The 22,775-nt window shown below is 41.6% G+C and overlaps 1 protein-coding gene across 3 annotated transcripts in view; it reads left to right on the forward strand.

Moving 5' to 3' along the window:
* Nucleotides 1-22,775, forward strand: part of LOC126408757 (receptor-type tyrosine-protein phosphatase F) — a 188,402-nt gene that overhangs the window by 162,418 nt on the left and 3,209 nt on the right. For all 3 annotated transcript variants that reach the window (XM_050074419.1, XM_050074418.1, XM_050074420.1), the window contains 10 exons: nucleotides 3,001-3,124; nucleotides 3,442-3,617; nucleotides 9,039-9,158; nucleotides 9,950-10,104; nucleotides 11,817-12,102; nucleotides 13,305-13,483; nucleotides 17,688-17,814; nucleotides 19,356-19,481; nucleotides 20,572-20,726; nucleotides 21,773-21,908. In XM_050074419.1, the coding sequence (XP_049930376.1) occupies nucleotides 3,001-3,124; nucleotides 3,442-3,617; nucleotides 9,039-9,158; nucleotides 9,950-10,104; nucleotides 11,817-12,102; nucleotides 13,305-13,483; nucleotides 17,688-17,814; nucleotides 19,356-19,481; nucleotides 20,572-20,726; nucleotides 21,773-21,908 (1,584 nt within the window). The remainder of the gene's footprint in view (nucleotides 1-3,000; nucleotides 3,125-3,441; nucleotides 3,618-9,038; nucleotides 9,159-9,949; nucleotides 10,105-11,816; nucleotides 12,103-13,304; nucleotides 13,484-17,687; nucleotides 17,815-19,355; nucleotides 19,482-20,571; nucleotides 20,727-21,772; nucleotides 21,909-22,775) is intronic.

A 22,775-nucleotide genomic window follows, 5' to 3' on the forward strand; every position in this document is an offset into this window, starting at 1 on the left:
GTGAAAATAACATCTATTTGATAAACTTACATAACTGCTCGGCACTACCATCTACCCATCGTCATCGCCCACATGAAAAAAGTAATTTAGAACCATATACGGTGCTTACATTAACATCCAGTGTTTGTGTATTTTGTCATGCATGAGTAAGTTGAATCCTTGAATTAATTCAGATTTCATACATGACTTTTTATGAGTTTTAGTACTCCGAGCTGAAAGTAATGCATTCTAATACAGCGGCTATGCAATAAATCCTACCTACAGCAAGGTTATAGTGCCAAGTTTTCGTCTAAACTGTTTTATAGTGGTGTTAATTCAACTTCATGGTCATATGGAGGCTCTAGTTTGTGTTGTAGCTGAACTGTATACGTGTAATGCCTGCACACTTACTTCCTGCTACGAAAGTTTAATCAGATTTTGACTTGACGAAGGTCCAAGGACGATCAAACTTGTCTCAATTAAACTTTTGTAGCATAGAATAAGTGTGTAGGTGTTTTTTTGATAGCGTTGGACCTATGTGATGTGTGTATAATTATTCTACCCAAGCTAAGCTGTCTTGTTTTACACGTAGAGGTGTTTCTAATATTTTGTCCACCTCCCTCATATCAGCGAGGGAAGACTAAAGTTTAGTCTGTAAGAAGGAGCCATTTTAATGTATGACAGAATATACATTTATGAATGTACGCCAAGTTGCACATTTTATAACATAATATATAATTCTAATGGATTTTTTATGTGATTCACCACAAACTTAACAGCTAACTGGGGAGATAATTAGGCATTGGTAAAATCTGCACTCAATTAAGTGCTTTCTTGTGTTGCTCAGTGCCCCTCCAGCACATCACCCTTTCGGCCTGTTGAGTTAGTGTAAACGAATCAAGCCAGGGAAGTGGTTTGTATGACTGCAGGCAACCAGCCCAGCCCCATTCCCTTTCCACACCAGTCATTCCAAGCCAGGGAAGACCCCCTCCATGGCCCGGCAGATGGCAGACCATCTCTGTGCCAGCCAAGCCGCTGTGGCAGAGCTCACGGCGCTTTGTCACAGTCACGTTCGCCGGCTGCTCCCGTTGCGCCTTACCCCAAGGCACAGAATTTGTAGAGGCTTCACCACTTCCTCTCCCTGATGTTTTAGGCGGCCTGACACTTCCTCTACCACCAACGCCAGTCCACATCACACTGAGCAATGAGCACTATGGGTAATGAGCAGAATTTGACATGCCGCAGCTCCCCCTGACAGTCTTTTTATCGCAGGAAGCAATATCACGCTGCAGTCGTCATATAGCATCATTATGTTCATTTGAAAGCATTTCCAGTGTGTCAGCGAGAATACCTTGGGCGTTTGCTTCTCACCTCTTTCTACCATCTCTACCTAGGCCGTACTTGTTTGCTAGTTGTCATCAGTCTGGTGTGCCTGCTGTGTTCACTGAGCTCTCAAATGGATATGACATGTTTTGACTGCAAATGAAATCTTTCTCTTCGTACTGGCGGGCACGGACAGAGAAATTGGCAGTGCTGAGCTCATCAGCACCAATAGGCCTATACCCACATGACTCTTAGTGCTGAGCAATTTGGAGCTGTAGTGGAAGATTTCTTGCATATGAGCACTCCACATTTTTCATATCTTGCTCAGAAACAAATAGCATGTACATGGATTTCTCTGGAATATAGTAGAGTCTAAAATAGCTTATATATACATTTTATGTGTGTTCTTTTGTGTGTAGGTGCCACTTTATAGGACAAAATTGTGAGAGCAAGAAAATTACTCTTGTCATAGGAGAGCAATTTAACACCAAGGCAAACCACCCCTGCCTCATGTGTAGCTCAGGATACCAGACCTCAGGAAAACACTTTTAAAAATGCTATTTTGCCCATCGCTTTGTTTTTAATCCTTACTCTCTCCAAGCCTAACCCTGTGCCCTATATTTTATCCATTATCCAATAATTATTATAATGTTTGAGCTGTCAAGATTCGACAAGAGATAATCTCTAATAATTAAATTACATAGTCCTACAGCCGCGTTAAGTAAGTGAAGGAATTTTGAAGGTGTCGTTTTGACACTGCTGCTGGATTTGCGAGGCGAAAGGTCTGGGGAATTAGTGGACATGGTTCCGGTGTGAGCTGAGGGGGGATCGATTCAGAATAACAAGAGACTCTGTGACATTATCGAGCCGAGGGATGGGAGGCCGTCACATATCTCCCCGGATCAATATGTATGCAGTCTACTGTCGTCTTAGCCCGAGAGACAAATGACGTAAGAAGGAGAGGGTTCGAAACATGGAGAGGATGAAAGGGAGAGGGTGAAACAAAAATACAAGATTGGAAAGGGCAACAGAAATAGAAGATGAGAAAAGAAAGAAAGAAGGAGGATGAGAATAATCATGGTCACCGCACGAAGTCATGCATGTGACTTCTCAGAATAAGGTAATTTAATAGGTTTATCCTAAAGGGAGAGGATGAGTGTTTGTCGTTGGCTGCAAGCTTCAGCAAAACCTTTACTCATTTTCCATCCGGCTAAAAAGAACATTTGGTTATGTTGGCTCTGTTGGCTCAATCCAAGGATGATGTTTGGTTTATGTTGATTTAAATCACCAAAACAGTTCCCTTTTTTTTCTGCTTCATTAGCATTCAAGGCACCAAATGTCATGCAAAAAATCAACCTGTTAGTGCAGCAGCAGTGGTTGCAAAAGAGTCAACAACACAGCACTTTGTTCAGACTCAAGTTATCTGCTAACAATCTCCCACATTGTATAAAACAAACCACTTACCTGCAGCGTTCAGCTGTGGCTTTTCAAGAGACATTATGTTGGTATACATTCCATTTAAAGGCTTTGTTGTCCATAGTGTGCTGCGGATGAATGGGTAACAGTTTATCCATGTAACGCTTAAGAGCCTCTTTTTGTGCTTCTATTTTCTTTTCTTTTTGTCTGTGTCTCTCTGTCTGCTCACTCTCTCTCTCTCGCCATCTTTCTGTGTCATTTCTCTCCTGCCCTCTCTCACAGTCCATTGATCCAGGCCAGCAGTTTACCTGGGAGAACTCCAACATGGAAGTCAACAAGCCAAAGAATCGCTATGCAAACGTCATTGCCTATGACCACTCCAGAGTGGTGCTCACCTCTGTTGACGGTAAGACCTCATGTAACCACTCAACCCCTCAGATAGCCATTGAGAGAGGCTGCCATCGATTGAGACTTTGTTCACAAGTGCCACAGACATTTTGTACACCTGCTCCTACTTTAGAAATCCCCAGTTTAACCACAGAGCACATGTACCCTTTTTGCTCCAATACAGTACCAAGCATCTCAAGTGATTCATCATGCATTTTCATTAAAATGATTCAAATCTTAATCTGATCTCTTTCTGAGAAACCTTATTAGATCAAATAACCCATTGTTTGTAATCTATCAGCTGTATCCTTACAATACGACTTGTCTTTGTTACAGCCGTTCCAGGCAGTGACTACATCAATGCCAACTACATCGACGGCTACAGGAAGCAGAATGCCTACATCGCCACACAGGGGCCACTGCCAGAGACGCTGAGCGACTTCTGGAGGATGGTGTGGGAGCAAAGATCCAACACCATCGTGATGATGACCAGACTGGAGGAGAAGTCACGGGTATGGACAGATGGTGTCATTTACTAGAAAACGCTGACAATCACTGACTGCATTCTACAACAGATAATTCTTTATTATGTATTAATTTATTGACATGAGCTTACTTAAATTCTTATTAATTATAAACAAGATATAAGCTCAATTACTATGAATAATTTAATTGGGAATAATAAGCCGTAAATTATGACTACAGTGTGATATATTAGTGATAAACTGGTAAATAAAGAAGCCAGAAATACATTTTCAAAATGCAATTGCATACAGCAAGTTATGGAAGAATAAAAGGTATGAATGATGTCACAACAGGTGGCCTCTATGAATTAGGAGTTGCTCTACGAGGAAACCAAATGTCTGTCTTGTAAAACTTAAGGCCATTGAAGTCAATAGTAATATGACGTACCAGACATTCTGGTATGTGGCCATAAATGGAGTTTCCTGACATAAGTATATGTATATATTTATTTAGTTCAGCACCGGGGAAGTACACCCAACAAAGCTTGAAGGCATATAGACGCCCGGTCTTACTTTAAAGTAGGATTTGTCTGCCTGATCAAAGTCACAAGCACTTCAAAGGATATTTTGGTTGTCTGTGGACAGCATCGCTTCATGTTGCTTCTCTTCTCCTGAGTCCTCAGCAATCTCTAAAAACTTCTCCATGAATTCTTTTTAAATCTGTTTATGAAGTAAAATTGTACAACAGCGTTTTTTACCATTTCCTATTTCTCCTCCTGCTGTTTGCTTGCCATTTATGGTGGACATGGCAACTTTGCGCATGATGACAACACTTGCATACCCTCTGCTGAAAATAAGCACAAAAAAAAAAGTCAGTAAAATTCTGAACATGTACAGTGTAGACAAATTTAGATTTTCATAATCATGCAAATTCTATTTCATTTGTTACTTAGAAACTTCTCAGAGTTTAATACTTGATTGCTACATATTTATTTTTGCAACACCATGCCAGGATTTCATCTAGTATCTAATTTCTGTTTGCACTCTCTGAATTTGGCTCTCCAAAGCCTCTGCACTATAATGAAAACTCTGAAGTTGGAGTTAAGAGGATTGTCACCCAACAACACCCGTGTGCTCCTTAAAATACATTCAGGCTAATAAAAGCGAAAAAAAAGGAGCACATGGGCAACTTGAGATTCAAAATTCAGGATGGGGTTATTTAATTACCATCACAAAATCATACTCATGAATTCCCTGGAGGAAATAAATCAGTGTGGAGCCCTGCCAGTATGTAGTGCTTTATTAGTGTGTGCACTGGGTGCCCTAATGAAAGAGAGTCCCCAGACTGAGAACTGGAAGTAACAGGGATTGTAAATGAAAGAGTTCATTTCCAAAAATCCTAGACATTGATTTTTTTGGGGAGGTTGGTGGGGTGGGAGGGAATCATTACATGGCGCTCAGTTCATTATTCAGTATCTATATTGAGTCTGTAAAAAAGCAATCGTTTTGTCAAGTAAAGACTTAAATTACTTTCCATCCTTCAAAATGTACTATCATCAGTTTTAATTTTAAGCCATCGATGCAATCAATCATTTAGGCAAATTGTGGGCACACTATGTCTTTTTGGAACTGAGCTCCTTTATTTGTACCTTGGAGAATATCTGTAGCGCGGATATGCTTGATAAGATGATTTTTATTACACGTTCAGTCGATCTCAGCGGGGATATGCACATCCTCGTAAATACCCTTCCATATATATTTAGTGTGTCTGAGTGGCAATTTTCAGAGCTCTGTGACAGATGAACATGCTCCCCTGCTTTGATCTCAGACTCACAGCCACACATACGTACTCAGGGACAAAATCACCACACCACAACATAAGGAACTTAAAGAGAAATCAAACAGCCTCTCAGTCTGTCCCCACCTCCTACACACAGTTGAGAATCAATTGGCTTGCCAGCACTATGGAGAGAGACGTGGAGAACTAAACTTGCCTTCCACCAATGGGGCTGGAAACGTTTTTGGCCAACACGTCAGGGTACATTGAAAATTTCAGTGTAGCTTCATCAAATAGTTTTGGAGCTGGAACTTCCAAACCAGCAGAGGGTGTTTAATTATACTGTTATCTACAAAAAGAACATGAAGAGTTTTTATCTGCATTGCTGACATTTACACTAATAAAATAATTTTCCATACACAGTAAATATTAATGTTTCACCATCTCAAAAAACTTTTTTTTGTGTTTAATTACTCTTTGAACACTGGTGTTTATAATTCACAATTACAACCTCTGCTATACAGAAAAGTACATTTCTAGTCAAATGGCAATTAGCAGTATTTCAGTGATATTAATGTCTATCCCAGTTTTTAAATGACTTTTCCCCCAATTCAATATGAAGCATCTGACTGTGAATTGAATTGATTAAACTGTTTCTGCATCAGTCCCGAAAATTAAAATTATCCAATATGTGGAACTGTCCTGAAAAATCCTATCAGACTGCAGACTGCATCACACAAACAATGTTTCCAAGTTGATAATGAATACACGTTTAATAAGGCAAAACATTAAAAAGCTGGCTGTACTCCTTGTCCTTATTAGACACATTGTATGCTGCATTTTGAGGAATTTCTGTTATTTTTTTATAAACTTTATTTGGATTTTTATATTCAGAGGGATAGGTACAAAGCTACAGGTGACATCTCGCTATGGATGCAGCAATATACTGGTCTCAAGGTATACTGTGATATGAAAGTTGACAATTATCATCCCTTTAAGGGTCATTCTGACTGATAATAATAAGACGGTTATCATACTGTGAAATTCTCACACAGTTGCAGCCCTACATCTCGCATTCTGAAACCCTGTCCCCCATTACCAAGCTTTTCCCCTCTAAGTTCAACACACATGGATACAAATAAATTTAGCAAGCACGAGGCAAAAACAGTGATACTCACTTTGAAGTGAGAGTAAACTAGACATGCATAGTGAAGATTATATATATATATATATGTATATATTTAAACCTGTGTGCAAGATGTGTGCATAAAGATTGAGTCAGACTATAAAAGTCCTCTTCTTTAGTGTCTTAGTGCGAAGTTATGGTAGAAAAAAGGCACTGCGTCAATGTGCTAGTGTATGAAAAGGCTTATTTTGAGCAAAAGACAAAGTTTCTATGTCTTCGACAAAAGGGGGCTAAGTTGTATAAAACTTTTTCCAAGGCTCACGTACTGAATCCCTGACTAATTTCAGAGAGGTCATCATCTCTCTGACCTATTGTATAAATGAAGGGGGCTTTGTTGATTTCCAAATGAGAGGAATGAGACGGTGGGCCAAGAGAGATGCAGGTGCAGAAGTGTTTTCCTGATGAGCAGATAAATGCTCCTCTGACTTTGATTTTTGTTCTTTTTTAAATTTCTCTTATACCCTTTGCATGACTACACATCCGCTATCTCTTTCTCACATACATACACATACAGACACACACACATATGGTGAGTGAGTTAACCTCCCACTACCCACCCGGACTGATGTCTCATGCCAAACAGAACAGGAGCTCGACAAATATGATGGGCTCCAGCAGCAGGAAAATTTCAGCTTCCTCTAGCACTATCATTACCAGTTAGTGGAACCCTAAAAGGTCAGGACTTGAAGTGAGACCAGAGGTATTACTCAGTAGTGTGCATGTGGTTGTGTGTGTATGTGTCGAGATAAGAGGTCTGTGTCCTCTGCAAAAGGCCAGGCGACGACATGTGAGAAGCAAGGTTCAAAGCAGAAGCAGATGATAGTGAAACCTGTGTGTGTGTGTGTGTGTGTGTGTGTGTGGGGGGGGGGGTGGGTGGGTGGGTGTGCATCTGTTTACCTGTGTGTGTTTGTGAGGGAGAATATGCCACCCAACCTCAGCCAGCACAAAGATATTCATTACTGTGGTGACTGCTAATCCATATGTTTGTACTGCAAGCGGTTCCCCATCACTCAATTGAGTTTCTCCTGCAAGGTCTACCTCTGCGTCTGAATGGGAGCTGTCACCAGGGGAGGTGAAATGTGAGGGGGTGAATTTTAGCGCATTTCGTTTTTGTCGATTTGTACCAGCTCGCTAAGACAGCCGAGGTGCTTCCAAATGTCATCTCGGTACTGCAGTATCAATATGATTAGCTTACTCGCGCCACATCTCTTCCTCTGCATGTTATCCAAATCAATAGCAGCGAGTCCTTGTCCCTGCAGTCCTGACAGTTTGCATTTGCTCCGTTCCTGTATGTAAAAAGGGAGTTGAGCAGACTTGTAGAGATTCTGTGAAATGAAAAACTTTACCCCCACACTTGTAGTTTTTTTTAGTTTTATAGCTCATGCTATTATTCAGAGTGCCTGTGACTGATTGAAAATGGGTTCAGCGTCTCATTTAAGACATATAGTAGGTGGAGGAAATTGTTAAGAACTGTTTTTCCAAACAAGATTTTAGTCTTGAAAACATCCACAGAGAATCGGCTGAGCTGAGAAGCTAGAAGCAAGACCAATCAGTGGACTATGCCGGAGTGTTTAGATAATGATGTGACTCAACGCCTCTAGATACTTGCAGACCCCGTGAACAACTATTAAATTAGGTGTTAGAAAAATCAAGTGAAGCATGATTGTGCAACTGCATGGCCTATTTTTTGACTCCAAATTATTCTGAAGCAGTTTAGGACATATTTGCCCAATGTTTTCTGAACAGACACATTATTATTGCTGTTTTAAAACCAGAGCCAAACTCCAGTGACAGCCAGACTTTCATTAGTCTGATGAGAAAGGGTTCGTGTAAATGTTTGAGTGAAGAACTAAATCCTATTTAAAGTCATTTTTTGTTCCAGTCTAATGCCAAATGATCCTTACCAAAGGAGTAAAGTAAAAAAAAAAATATGGCAAAGGCCAGTCTGTCATTTTCAAAGATACACAGAGTGTTGCAAAGCCACTCAGTGCCAGTATTTGGAGGAATTCTAGCCTCATTTACAGTGAAGTTAGTTGTGTGCACATATGGAGCCAGGTGGCCGAACCTGCTGTCCCCTTCTGACAGGCGAGAACAGGCTTTTAGACACATCTCCCTCCACAATGCAGTGTCCAATCATCGCAAATGTGCCAAAAGCGTACATGACAAAGGGTCGCGAACTACCCAACAATTAGCTAATTGAAAGTGATCACAGGTCGGTAAAAGACAAAGTGGGTTTTTTAATGCCCTTTTGAAGCCCGCTTCAAATGTAGACACACATGGGTGCACATGCACATGTTCGATTCACTCGCGCTCATTTTTTAGCAGATACAGGAGCTGACTCTGAGTCTTCCGTTTTTAATTAGACAGTGGACAAAGCCTTTGATCTGACCTCTCTGATGTTCTCTCCTTGTTAATCAGTGTGATCCTACAAGCCTCTCACCAGCTTCGTGGTGGATGCTAGTAGCAGTTCACTCCTGACAGTGTGCCCTCTGTCTTGCTCTGCCAGGTGAAGTGTGACCAGTACTGGCCGTCGCGAGGAACGGAGACCTATGGAATGATCCAGGTCACCATGCTGGACACCGTGGAGCTAGCCACTTACAGCGTCCGTACTTTCGCCCTCTACAAGGTACAGTACTGCCGTTGTCATTTGCACTTAACCATATAGCGAGGCATGCTCATGAGGGACATGCTCCCAGCAGGTAATTGCCATACACCATTACCAGGGGTCACATTTTAAAATGTAATTTCTTGTTTTTTTTGAAGACAGATAAAGGCTATTACCACTGGAATCGTTTTTTCGCCGCTGTAATTGGTTTTTAACATCCAAGATTGGTCTCTTGTTCTCTGAAAGGCAATAAAATATTTCAGTTTTACACTTTGATTCATACTTCAGTGCAATGACGATGTGACTGATGTGTCCTTTATTTCACCGCTTCTCATTCTTTTTCCATTTCTTACTTATAATTTCTAACATTATTACAATTCCTAATTAAATGCAAGTCTCCAGCTGGAGCGGCTTCCATCAGGAATGGTGACAATGCCAAGAAATCGTTTCTGAGAAACTGCTGAGTTCAATTCCAAAATTATACACTTTATCTACACCAACACTTGCCGAATGATCACAGCCATGAAGTAGAACACATTATGTGCTGCTATCAAAGTTATGAGTCAATTTCAGACCTTTGCTTAAAATAGCTACATTTCTGATTCAATCACTCGTGCTTTTCAGATTTCAACTTTAGAAATTCAGCACCCTTTCATCAAAACAGCATGACCCTTACCTGTTCAAAATGTTGATTTCCCGGCTGACAAGTTTATCTTTAAAAAGCAGCCAATTACAGTCTGCCAAGCCAGGGTATCCCGCAAAGCACAAATATACACCTTTCTACTTTGCTGACTCCTCTGACTCTCCTGCAGAATGGCTCCAGTGAGAAGAGAGAGGTGAGACAGTTCCAGTTCATGGCCTGGCCAGACCACGGCGTGCCAGAGTACCCTACCCCCATCCTGGCCTTCCTACGGCGGGTAAAGGCCTGCAATCCTCCAGATGCAGGGCCCATGGTGGTCCACTGCAGGTGGGTCTATACTGGAACAAGCTCAGTATCTGATACTGTCACATGTATTTATTTTGCACTGCTTGTTCTCTTCATTGATGAAAAGTAGAGACAGGGTTGTGCTCCCTAATCAAAGATTAGTGCAAATACACTGTAAAGGAAACCACATACAGCAGAGATGTTCACATCCTGTTTTCGGGGTCAATACCTTTTTTTATCACTGTGAATTTGGCTCAATATTTCTGTATGTTCCAGCCAGTTGAACAGCCTCTCAGGATGCCCCTACAATCGTAAATGGTGTGCACGATCTGCAGCATCAATTTCATTATGGTCCAGCTCTTGTGCTGGAAGGAGTAAATCAACTTATCTGGGAAGCAAAATGTCCAGTTTTCAGCTGGGAAGCAGAGAGAACATAACAGGACTGGAAAACGTATCCTATATATTAAATATTCTCAATGGATCTTGACAGATCTTGAAAATTCGTACACACATGAAGTTGAATGTAGATGAACATATAGTGCCTATATTTTACAATAAGGGTTTACACAGCGAAAGAAACTGAAGATTAGAGAGATTAAATTTTCGTGTGAAAACTGACACTTTTATAACACAGAACTCATTTGTATCTTGGATGATCAATACTTTTGGATGATGTATTAAAGGGTAACTTCTGTTATTTTCACTCTGGGCCCCATTTTCTCACATGTTTGTGTCTAAGTGACTCATGGAAACAACAATTTTGAAATTGGCCAAGCACTGAGTGAAAAAGGCTGCAATGTAACGTTAATGGCCAATCATTCACCGTCAATTTACATCCACTAAAAGTGCTTGTTTTGCCACTGACAGGCTTATTTTAAGTCTTTGACAACATTATGAAAAGGAAAGATAGACGTTTTTATTAAAGAGTACGATACTTTTTGTGCAAGCAGAAACAGCTCTGAAATCGCTATTGTCAAACCTGCCAGACTCCGGTTAAATAAACAATGTTTTTCTCATTGTAAAACACAGTAAATTCAAAGTGTAGAGAAACAAAATAAAATGCACAAATGATGTCTTGGTTTGCCTTTTTACTGTTCCAACAATCATCATTTCTGGTTATGTGAAAGAAACCCTCAGTTCACCCAGTTATATCTCAAAATATGCTGGCTCTATACACGCTAAAATTACTGTTGAGTCTGGTAGGTTTTGCAAATTCAAGACTGTTTCTGGTTAAACAAAAAAGGATCTTACTCTTTAACAAAAAGGGTTATCTCTGCAGTGATCCTTTCCCTAATGTTTTCAGACACTTACAATAATAATCTGAGCTGTCAGCTGCAAAAACAAGCACTTTAAGCGGGCGTAAATTGATGGTGCCCAAATTCCTAGAGTGGTTACATTGCCGCCTGTTTCGTGGCGGCCGGCTGCAGCAGTCTCGCTCAATACCGGACCAATTTCAAAAATTGTTTTTCCCATTAGTCACTTAGACACAAAAACATGGGGAAAATAGGGAGCAGGTTGAAAAATACCAAAGTTAGCCTTAAACTCTTCTTGCTCTGCGTGCTTTGGATTTTCATCTGAACACTGATAACCTTGTGCTTTAGTGCTCGTTTTTGTGTCTTTAGGTGTTTACCAATGTGTTTGTACTATGAGTGGATCTTGTTATACAGTGTAAACACACTTGAGACAATTATGTGTTATACAATGAAGCATAAAGTTATTTACCCCTCCTCTCTCTCTCCGTCTCTCTTCATCAGTGCGGGCGTGGGCAGGACTGGCTGCTTCATCGTGATCGATGCCATGCTGGAACGCATGAAGCATGAGAAATCTGTAGACATCTACGGCCATGTGACGTGCATGCGCGCCCAGAGGAACTACATGGTCCAGACTGAGGACCAGTACATCTTCATACACGAAGCCCTGCTGGAGGCCGCCACCTGCGGCAACACTGAGGTGCCGGCACGCAATCTGTATGCCCACATCCAGAAACTCACCCAGCCTCCACCCGGCGAGACGGTCACTGCCATGGAGTTGGAGTTCAAGGTGACTGATAAGCACACACCTCATACAAGTATTACTTAAGGCTCTATTTAATTTTTTGTGTAAAAAATGTACTTTTAATTTTTACCAGTGCTGTAATTGGCTCCTACAAGGTGTCATGAAACATTTAACTTAAAGACATTTCAGAATAGCTTTTTCTGATTTATAGTGCTCTGGATAGTTTGCAGGGGTGGTTTGTAACCCCGTACAGGAAGTGAGATTTTCATAATAATAATAATCATCAGAAATTAGAAAGATTTTCAATCCACTCTGTCTGGAAGCACCAGGCTGCGCTCACTCTTCTACTGTCTGACGTTATGAAAAGGGCATCAGACTGCAGTTGCAAATTCTGATCTTCTATCCAGGGTGTCGCTATTGTGCCAGTGTGATCACATAGAGGTTTAAGCAAGTTTGAAATATTAATTCAGCAAATAAGCCAGTGCACAGGCATGTCTGTGATACTGGTGCTGAGACATCCCAGCAGCTACAGTAGCACGATGGCATCAGTACACACGAACACACGTTTCAGAGACAAATGGACCAGCGCAAACACACATAGAGACACAAACACATCAACACACCTACATGTGGAGAATTACAAAATGACTGACACCCGCACATACACACAGCTGGTGTTCAAGGTGACTCGCAATCACACGCACACACACACACCTTCTGTCAATAGCCATCGACTGTGATGTTATTACACACTTTCCTCCCAGCGCGGCTCTGCCATTAGCCCTCTTATGACCATGATCCATTCTGTTTGAAGTGATAATAGCATCTACACTCCTGCCAACAACGGAGAATGAAAGAGTGAGAGAATGATTGCGGCGTATGTGGGGGCCACAGCCTCCATGCCCACACAGTCTGGCCACAACACACACACACACATTCTCCCGGAGTACCATGACTGTCCATACACACTCCTGTGCTGTCCATCTGTGCTCTGTCCACTGCCAGAACTGAGCTTGTCACGCCCACAGTCCTCCAAGCTCTTGGACTCTATGGAAGACAAGTCCACTGCACCTACCAGCAGCACTTTTTATTTCTCTCGACAGGAAACCTTAAGTCTGAGTCTAAATAGAGACTTGACAGGCGAGCGTTTAAGACTTGCGTGTTTGTTTACTGCAGGTCACAGGTCACTAATTTTTTTCTCTCCATCTCTCTCCTTGTCTGATTTCTCCCAACCTTTTATTAAACAGAGACTGGCCAACTCCAAAGCCCACACGTCACGCTTCATCAGCGCCAACTTGCCCTGCAACAAGTTCAAGAACCGCCTGGTCAACATCATGCCTTTTGAGTCCACCCGCGTCTGCCTGCAGCCCATCCGTGGCGTCGAGGGCTCCGACTACATCAACGCTAGCTGCATTGATGGCTACAGGTTAGCAAAAGGACCTCAACTTCAATAGCTGAATACGATGACGATTACTGAGATTAAAGTGCTGACTTTGAGCTTTAAAGGACAGGCTGCATTATTCTGTAGCCGTTTTATTGCTATTCTGTTGCCAGGGAACAGCTTTGGTACCTGTTTACTTCCTGTGAGCAACCAAGAAAAATATAAAAGAAGGAACGGGCATGACTACAGTGACAGCGTTCAAGGAGCTTGACCTTGGTGTAAGCTCTATTGGAGTCAATGGAAAGCTTTAACCCATTATTTCTTTGTTGTTCCAGCCTTGACTGAAAATTTCTTCTACCAGATTAAAAAAAACACACATTGTGTGACGTTGACTGGTGTTTTTTTTATCTTAATGTGTGTGTTTGTTTTCCTTGTTAGTGGTCTCTAAACAGATCATGTCTCTGTCCAGCAGCTGTCCAGCCTCTGTTGGACAGAGCTATAATCAGTTTGGAGACCAATAACAAGGAAGACGAATGCTCTCAGTGTAGTCGTGACCGTTCCTTCTTTTTGTTTATGCTGTCAGTTTTGAAAGGGTCTATATTTATCTTATTGTCAACAGATTCCATGAAAAGAACTGAAACCAACCATGCATTAGCTTTACTACCCACACTACGCTATCTTGGCTCTCATCCCGAGCTCATTTGTTCTCACTGAAGATGGAAATCTTAAACAGGTCACAAATGTTTAGGTGTTTTTTTTAAGCTTGGTTATTTTCTGAAAGAGCTGGGCACTGTCGATTTTAGCAAATGTTACTCAAACAGGATTAAGGAGAGCATTTGTTGGGGACTATTTTCAGTAACGGATTAATACACATTTGGTGCTCTAGTGAGTAAATAATGCCGCAGGACCCAGTGTAACAGTGTGGCTCATTGATGTGCTTTTAATACTTTTTGGATAACAATAGAGGTCCATGGCACAGAGGAATAAGCTGCATCAGGCTTTGAAAGCACAGGCAGTCCTTAAATTTATGCATCAATTTATGGTATTCATTCACAATAAGAAAATATGGAACACCAGCCTTATCCTTTCAGGGTGTTTGAGGGCACACATCCTTTTAATCAAAACCGTGAATAGCCCTTTTTTTATACATTGTCCCAAATTTTAAGACAAGGACACAGGACAGTGATCTCAATGTGCATACAAGGCAACCAGCAATCTTTTTTAAAGCCCCGCAGTGAAATAGTAAGTCACCTGTCAACCCAACTGAGGGTCAATCCAATCCGTCCTGGGGAAAATACCAAGTGCCTGGTGATGTTAATGAGTAACAGACCTCAAGGCAGATATTTTTTTGAGCAGGATTCGCAACCAAATACAAAGGTTTATGTCAACTTTTTCAATTACTTTCTGCTTCCTAAAATAGGGCTATAATCCATTATGGATCCTCTGATGTGGATGTAAACATCCTTATATTCAATCTGAGAGTCTGAACTTTAACCTCACAGTCATTGTTTTCTTCAATTTTCAATGTCCTGGAGTACAGAGCCAGCACAACTGAAATTGCATCGCTGTCCTAATACCTTCCGGACTGCACTGAATGTGTCTGCAGTTGTTTTCTGGCATCAGAGATTGTTACAGGTGTGAAAAACACCATAGGTATCCACAGTGGACTAGATGAAAATGTATGGGAGGGGACTGAAGATGAGTCCGCAGTGGGCAGTATCCAGTTGCAAGAATTACTCCCGGCTCTGTCAATGTGGCTCTCGTCTGCTGAGCCACTACCGCTTTCATATCGAAGCTACTGCATGTCCTTGTGTGCTCTGTGAGTCCAAATTGCTTCCTAGAGGGAGGAAGATGAAAAGGCAGCTCTCTGTTTTATATCTATATAAGTACCACAGAAGTGACAGACAGAGCTGGCTCGTCTGTGGTTGAAGTGTACAGCGAGGGGATGGATTTAGCGAGTGTGAAATGCCATTCAGTCCATATGGGGTTCTGCTTCATACCGGGCCGTGACAGAGACAACACCTCCCCACCCCCACCCCCTCAACTCCCTCCTCTTCCTCCAGCCCTGTTGTTAATGAGAAGGTGCTCCGCAGAGGCAGACCCTCTATTGTCGCTGTGTAAATAGTATAATTGCAGCAAGAGAGTAGTGTAATGAAGTGTGTTTTCCAAACTCCTCCCTCCATTTTTTCTGTCCTCCATGTTCTCTGCTTTTCTCTCTTTTTCCTTCATTTTCCTTTCTTCATTTTTACCCCTTTCTATCTCTGTCTCTCTCTCTTCTCCTTAATCTCCTTCGCACCTCTTTCCCCTCTCTCTTTCTCTCTGTCTCCTCCCACCCTCCTCTCCCACTCGCCATCTTAATTTTCCATCCAAACATCATGGCAGACACAGACATATCCGGGTGGGGACCTGTTGTGTGCACCGGCGGCACTGTGTGATTAAGCCACTTTTAAAGCCTGGGCATAAATAAAAACTAAACAGGGGCCTCCAGTGCCCTTCACCCCAGCGTCTTCAAGAAAAGCCAATAATATGCTAAGCTAATGAGAGGCGAACCATTGATTCCAGCTATGCTATCAGGGGCGGGAGCCCTGGATATGCTCCGATGCAGGCTGGAGTTTTAGCATTGTAATGAGGTTGAAATGAAACACTATGTCCTCAAGCACTGCAGTCATGTGGGATGATGCAGAGAGTGCTTTGTGCTGTTTGGCAGCGCGCTCATCAGGACACTGTGTGCAGAGAAGTCAGTATTGTGTGATACGGTTAGAATTGTTTTTGTTTTGGCTAGGGGCTGTATTATGGGGAGGTTAGAGGGGTCCACCCTATCAATTTGAAATTTAGCATTCATCCCCTGCTTAGCGTTGCTTTGCTTCCGTTTCTTCCTCCTCTGCTCTCACAGTCCCTTTTCCTACAACCACATTTTCTCCTGTCCTCTCCTCTCCTCTCCTTCTCTCTCCTCTGCTCTCCTCCTCAGCAGTCAGTTTTACTTTGCACTCTGATGACCAGCTGGAGAGAGCAGTGCTCACTCTTTTCATCTCACATTTTCCCCTCTACATCTTCTCCTTCCACTTTGTGCATCTCCTCTCTTTACTTTGCATTTCTCTTTTCCTCGTTTTCATCTTTTTAATTTGACTCCTCACTCTGTTGCCTTCCCCTCCTCGTATGCCATCTCCTCTCCTCTCAACCAATCTGTTGTTTCTTTATTTGTGCGAGCGAGGCCCTGAGCATATTCTAATCTCCCGGTTCCACATTAGTGCTTTGCCTGCAGCACCTTCATTAGTTGCTCAGCCATGGCTCAGTGTGTGACTGTGTGCGTGTGTGTAGTAGTGTATCTGAAAATACATGTGAAACTACTGCACGCATGTATGCGTACACCTGAATGCAAACTTAAATGTGCTGCAAACATGTGAGAGTGCGTGTGCACGATCATGCGTGTGTTTTGTGCTGGATTACTCAGCTGGCTCTCTCACTGTTGATCAGTGCGCTGCTGCCACCTGCTGTTTGACAGAAAAACTGCTCAGCTGAGCCAAAGTCACGTAGGACACCAGCACAGCTCTGGCTCAGTGGATGAGCTCATCTCTGGTTTTGTGAGCATATCAAGTGCTCTCTCTCTCTCTCATTCTGTGGTGCCTTACAGAGCGTTAGGAGGAAGATGTAGAGGATCTATACAGGCTTAAACAGCTCAGTGATGATGATAGTTGCCAAGGATTATTTGCTATGTTCATTAAATGTGTAGGAATTTGTCTTGTTGGCACTAGGGTAGAGAAATTTTTGACAAACAGCACAAGGACAACAGGACTTTACTTACTCTACTGTTTGCAGCTGAATGCTTTTAAGCAGCATGGCCGCATGGGTTTTGATTCCCTTTCCTACAAATCATACCACTACAGGTGCTTCGTATATAAACGTCCACTAAATGGTTTGTGATGCTTTCATAGAACAAAAATGGATCAACACGAAAAGCCCTTCCCGAGCCTTTGCATTTTATTTGAATAAATTTGTGCCTGAGTGTATCTGAGCACTTTATAAGACACCAGTTTTGCTGCATGTCTTATATCTTGTCTGTTATTAAATTTTGGGGTGTGAGTTGGATTAACAGCCTCTACAACAACAGCACTCCTTTATCGTTAAATCCGTTTCTGGTTATTGCTTTGTCATGTGCTTTATAATACCAGCTGTAAAAGCACCATAAAGTTCATAATTATCATGTGTAATGTTTAATATCTGCCTCCTCTATGTGGTGTTATGTTTTTAGACAGCAGAAGGCCTACCTGGCTACACAGGGACCACTGGCAGAGACCACTGAGGACTTCTGGAGGATGCTGTGGGAGCACAACTCCACCATCGTCGTCATGCTCACCAAGCTACGAGAGATGGGACGGGTAATACACGAACACATACTGTACATCATTGCACGCAGCACCCATGTGAGGGATTGATACAATATCTATATGCTGGGTCAGTTCAGCTAAGCTACTGCGTCACACTGCTCAAATATTAATTCATTACAGTAACTCTGGTTGAAAGTTCACTTCTTTATCGCCATGGCTGGAATAAAGACACTGGGTTGAAACTAGCATGCTACTGTGTCAGACTTGTCAATAATAAGTTGCATTCCAAGCATACTGATAATTCTCAGACTGCATGACTGCATCACACTTTGTGTAAAATGGGATCTATTTTGGTAACAAGGGAACTGAATCGTGGTTCTTGTATAGATATACACTCCTAATTTTGTAATAACACCCCTACCTGACCCTGAAGAGAATTCAGGGATTCTGGGGAGACGTTATAAGGCAGCACAACAAAATCAAGTTAGTCTTAAATATAGTGGTTTGACATTTTGAGATATATGCTTTCTTGCCCAGAGTTAGATAAGAAAATCAATACTGCTTTCACATCTGACTGATAAATATATGGCCAAAGCAAGTAGATGGATAGCTTAGCCTAGCACAAAGACTGGAAAGAGATTTTTTGGATTCTTGTGTGCCTTCCACCTTAAAACCATTGTTGCATGTCATTTAATAAAGACAAAAATGCCAAAGAGTTGCTAATAGGCAGGTTTTTTAACCTTTGGACAGAGCCAGGGTAGCTATTTTCTCCTGTTTCCAGCCTTTATGCTAAGCTAAGCTAACCAATCCAACACTTGAAAGGATTTAATGGCATCTAGCAGCTAAGGTTGCAGATTGCAACCAACAGAAACCTCCTCTATTTGCCAAGTGTGCTGGAGAACTATGGTGGCAATGGCCCTATCTAGAACCAGTGTTACTTCTGGGCTACTGTAGGAACAACATAGTGGACTCTAAAGACGAGGACCCACTTCGTATGTAGATATAAACGGCTCATTTTAAGGTGGCAAAATCACAATGATCCTTTGTTCCAGGTGATTTACACACAAAAAAACCTATACTTATTGTATTATATTCAATTTCTGCCAATATATCTTACTAAATTTTACACACTGGACCTTTAAGGAAAAAAAATTGTGTTTTTGTCTTGGTACCAGTTTGATTAAATCCATAATATCTTTGACTGAGTTATTTTTGGTGATGATGCAAGTGATTCCAACAGCACTGAACTGTGTTTCATAGCTTTTATCACCCTCTTATCCATAATCACAGTTTATGAACAAAAGCCCTCATGCACATTATCACCGTGGTTAACAACACAAACAAATGATGTAAATATTTTGCCTCCTGAAATGAATCAAACAATATTTCAAAACAGATCCGTCTCCCCTTGATTTTCCTTTGTAAGCAGAGCCCTCCTCACGACTCAAAATGACTAATAACTTACAGAAACCCGTGCTAATAATATCCTGCACTTGTGCACCAGGCAGTCATTATGTAAAAGTCCTTTTTTTTCCCTGAAAGATTCTTTAAATATAGGTACTTAAAAATTTTGCCTCCCTTTTCTTTTGCAGGAGAAGTGCCATCAGTACTGGCCAGCAGAGCGTTCAGCCAGGTACCAGTACTTTGTGGTGGATCCAATGGCTGAGTACAACATGCCCCAGTACATCCTCAGAGAGTTCAAAGTCACAGATGCCAGGGTATGTTGGATTCACTCTGTGTGTGAATATTTGTGGGTTTACCCGCGTGTGTGTGTGTGTGTGTTTTGGTATGTGTCTATGTGTGCATGTCTTAGTGGTGGTGGAGGGAATGAGGATTGATTGGCATTTTACACAAATACAACCAGCCAACCCAAATCCATCTTAATTTTAGGTTTTCATACAAATGCCGACAGTCGCGCTAAGTGTTAAGAATTATAACGACTGTGATTTCAAGGTAGAGATGATCAGAACGCATCCCGTGTTATTTCTCCTGACAGGCTGACATCAAGTGAATGCACCATCAAACATGTTTACCCGGATTTAGTAACAGTATGCTTGCTCTATGGATTGTGTGTGTGTGTGTGTGTGTGTGTGTGTGTGTGTGTGTGTGTGTGTGCATGTGTGTGTGTTGCACTGTGTGAAAATACATGAAAAGCATAGCCTCCAATCCCTGAGGGCCAGTACTGCAACTCCCTGTGATGCAGTAGTTTCAATGGGCTATAAATATACTTTACTGTCATCAGAAGGCCCACAGCACAGCACTCTAATCCTACATCCACGCCTTCCTCCAGTGTGTGCATTGAAAGAGCAATAGATTCAGAAATATAGTCCTAATATGCAAGAAAAACATTTAATTCACACATGCTGGCATCACAGTGCTGTCAAGTGTGGGACTCCATGTTGCAGTTAAGTCTGTCGGTCCTGGTCTGCAAGTGCCACAGCCCTGCTGGTTTCCTCTCCTGCCAGGTCGTCAGCTTTATTCATATTGCATCCCAGGTGTAAATTGGATGATTAGATGGCAGCAGTGAAAACCAGCAGGGTTATGGTTGTAGCGGACATCGACTGAGAAGCTGTGCTGTGGTGGGTTTTTTTCTGTTGAGTGCATATTAGAGTGAAGGCTGCAGAGAGAGATGTGTGGAGCACAAAGTGAAAAGTACAGCACAGTGTTATTTGCTCATAAAGATAGATAAAAGCAACACATAAAGGTCAGCTGGATTATGCACACAGTATACCTACAGTACATGCCAGGTTTTCTACCAGGCACTGTGCCTCTTAAATACACTTAAACTCCTTATTTGCTGCCCCTCAGGATGGCCAGTCCAGAACAATCCGCCAATTCCAGTTCACTGACTGGCCCGAGCAAGGAGTGCCAAAAACTGGAGAAGGCTTCATTGATTTCATTGGACAAGTGCACAAAACCAAGGAACAGTTTGGACAGGACGGACCAATCACTGTACACTGCAGGTAAGACAAATTAATCATGAAAATTAAAGGTATACTCTACAGGAATCTTCGGTTAATGTGTGTAAACAGAGTAAGTAAAGACAAATCCCAGACTCAATCTCAGTTGGCATTTTGCCTCTTACATTTGGGGTTTTTGCAGTGCTGCTTACATTAGGACTACCTTTTTATAAAGCCCCGACCTCACCTTAGCGCTGTGGGGGTACACGCCCATAAATATCCCAAGCACAGAAAATAACAGAAAAATACACCACCACAAACTTAAAGTGGCTCCTAAGTGATGATTGAGAGGGATTACCTCTGTATGAGCCTGTACATTGTTGTTTTGGAAAATCCTGCATAGTATTAGGACAAATCTGCAGTAATAAAGGCCGGCTGCTGCTTCTGAGCTTCGTACATGCTTGAATGATTATGTAGCACCAGGGTTGATATAATTGTCTCTGCAGTTTTAAATAGCATCTAACCTGTGTTCAACATGCACAAAGTACACGTTAGATAATGACAGAGGTTTATACCAAAGTTCAGATTACCTATGATTGCCTGCACTTTGATCATCCTGGGTGGAAAATCACATTTAAATGTTTCAAACTTTAAAAACAGGGTCTGTGACAAGACTTAATTTTCTCGAAACTCTTTTGAATAGGAGTTTATTGAGCTCTGTAGTCATTTAGGAGGCTGTGGTTTGTAGTGCTGTTAACTGTATTACATTTTCCTTGATGGTTTTCAGAATGTAGTCATGGTTGACAAAATATTCATATGCATGTTGACCCAGGAATCCTATAAATTAAGATGTTCTGTACACATCCAGTGCATAATGAGGTCTAACATAACAAAAATGTGTATTATAATTCATGTCACGTTTACAGCTCAGATTCTCTTCCCTGTACATTTTTAATGAAACCAAATATTAGTCTGTATTCACATTCCGAGAAACCAAAAATTAGTTGGCAAAGTACAAATGAGCTTTAGTTCTTAAATGTTTAACATGAAATACATAAAGAGTTTAGGAGCCTGTAATAAAGACTCTTGTGTGCGTGTGTGTTTCTCAGTGCCGGGGTGGGCAGGACTGGAGTCTTCATCACCCTCAGCATCGTGCTGGAGAGGATGAGGTACGAGGGAGTGGTCGACCTCTTCCAGACAGTCAAGACACTTCGCACCCAGCGGCCTGCCATGGTGCAGACGGAGGTAAGAACAGAGATTGTCCAGACTCCCACACTGACAGGACGGTATTCCAAAGTCACTACTGAATATTTTTACGGTGCAAACTTGATGTTATCTCGTTAAGTGTCCTTTGTTGACTTGATACAGGTTTTAGAGGTGCTTCAGACGTCCCGTAGCAAACTCATCTGGTGCTATCAGAGGGGGACAGTGTCGAATTTCCCTTAAATCAAGAATTGATAAATACATTTCATAAGGATATCGATGAAGGCAGTCATGGTGTGAATTTAAATGAGTTCATAAACATTTTAAGGTAAAAATAAGTTAGATTTTCTCAAGTTTAGAAGACAGAAAATTGTCATTTCATTTGTGCCCCTAGTGCAAACACTCCAAATACTACAGCTATAGTTACAGAGAAGAGTCACTTTATTACTTCTAAACTTAATATAACATTATGATGGTTAAGCTCACCACACATTATTACATTCCGTATTTTTAAATTACCAAAATGCAAAATTTAATATGTATCTATGGCCAAAAAAAAGATCAGTAAGTAAGTAACAGCAGTGAGATTAAATTCATCTCTTCACTGCTGAGACTGCAGTCACAAAAGAACAAGACCAGCTGTTTGCTGAAAAACTTTCAGCACAGTATAAAAACGTATGTACAGTACTGGCGAGCTATCCAAAATGTAGCCACAATCACAAGAAGTCACATCAAGTAGATTTTATTTATACAGGTCAATATGATATCGGTGCAGCCTATAACATCTTCCTCTCTTTGGTCATGCTTCCCACAGATCCTGAAGAAGTCTTAAAGGGCATTAATCTAAAAATAAGGCCTTAATTGGTATTAAAATGTCTGAAAAAAGCTAAGACATGGGAAGAAGTATTT

This window comes from Epinephelus moara, chromosome 21 (assembly GCF_006386435.1).
Source record: "Epinephelus moara isolate mb chromosome 21, YSFRI_EMoa_1.0, whole genome shotgun sequence".
NCBI lineage: Eukaryota > Metazoa > Chordata > Actinopteri > Perciformes > Serranidae > Epinephelus > Epinephelus moara.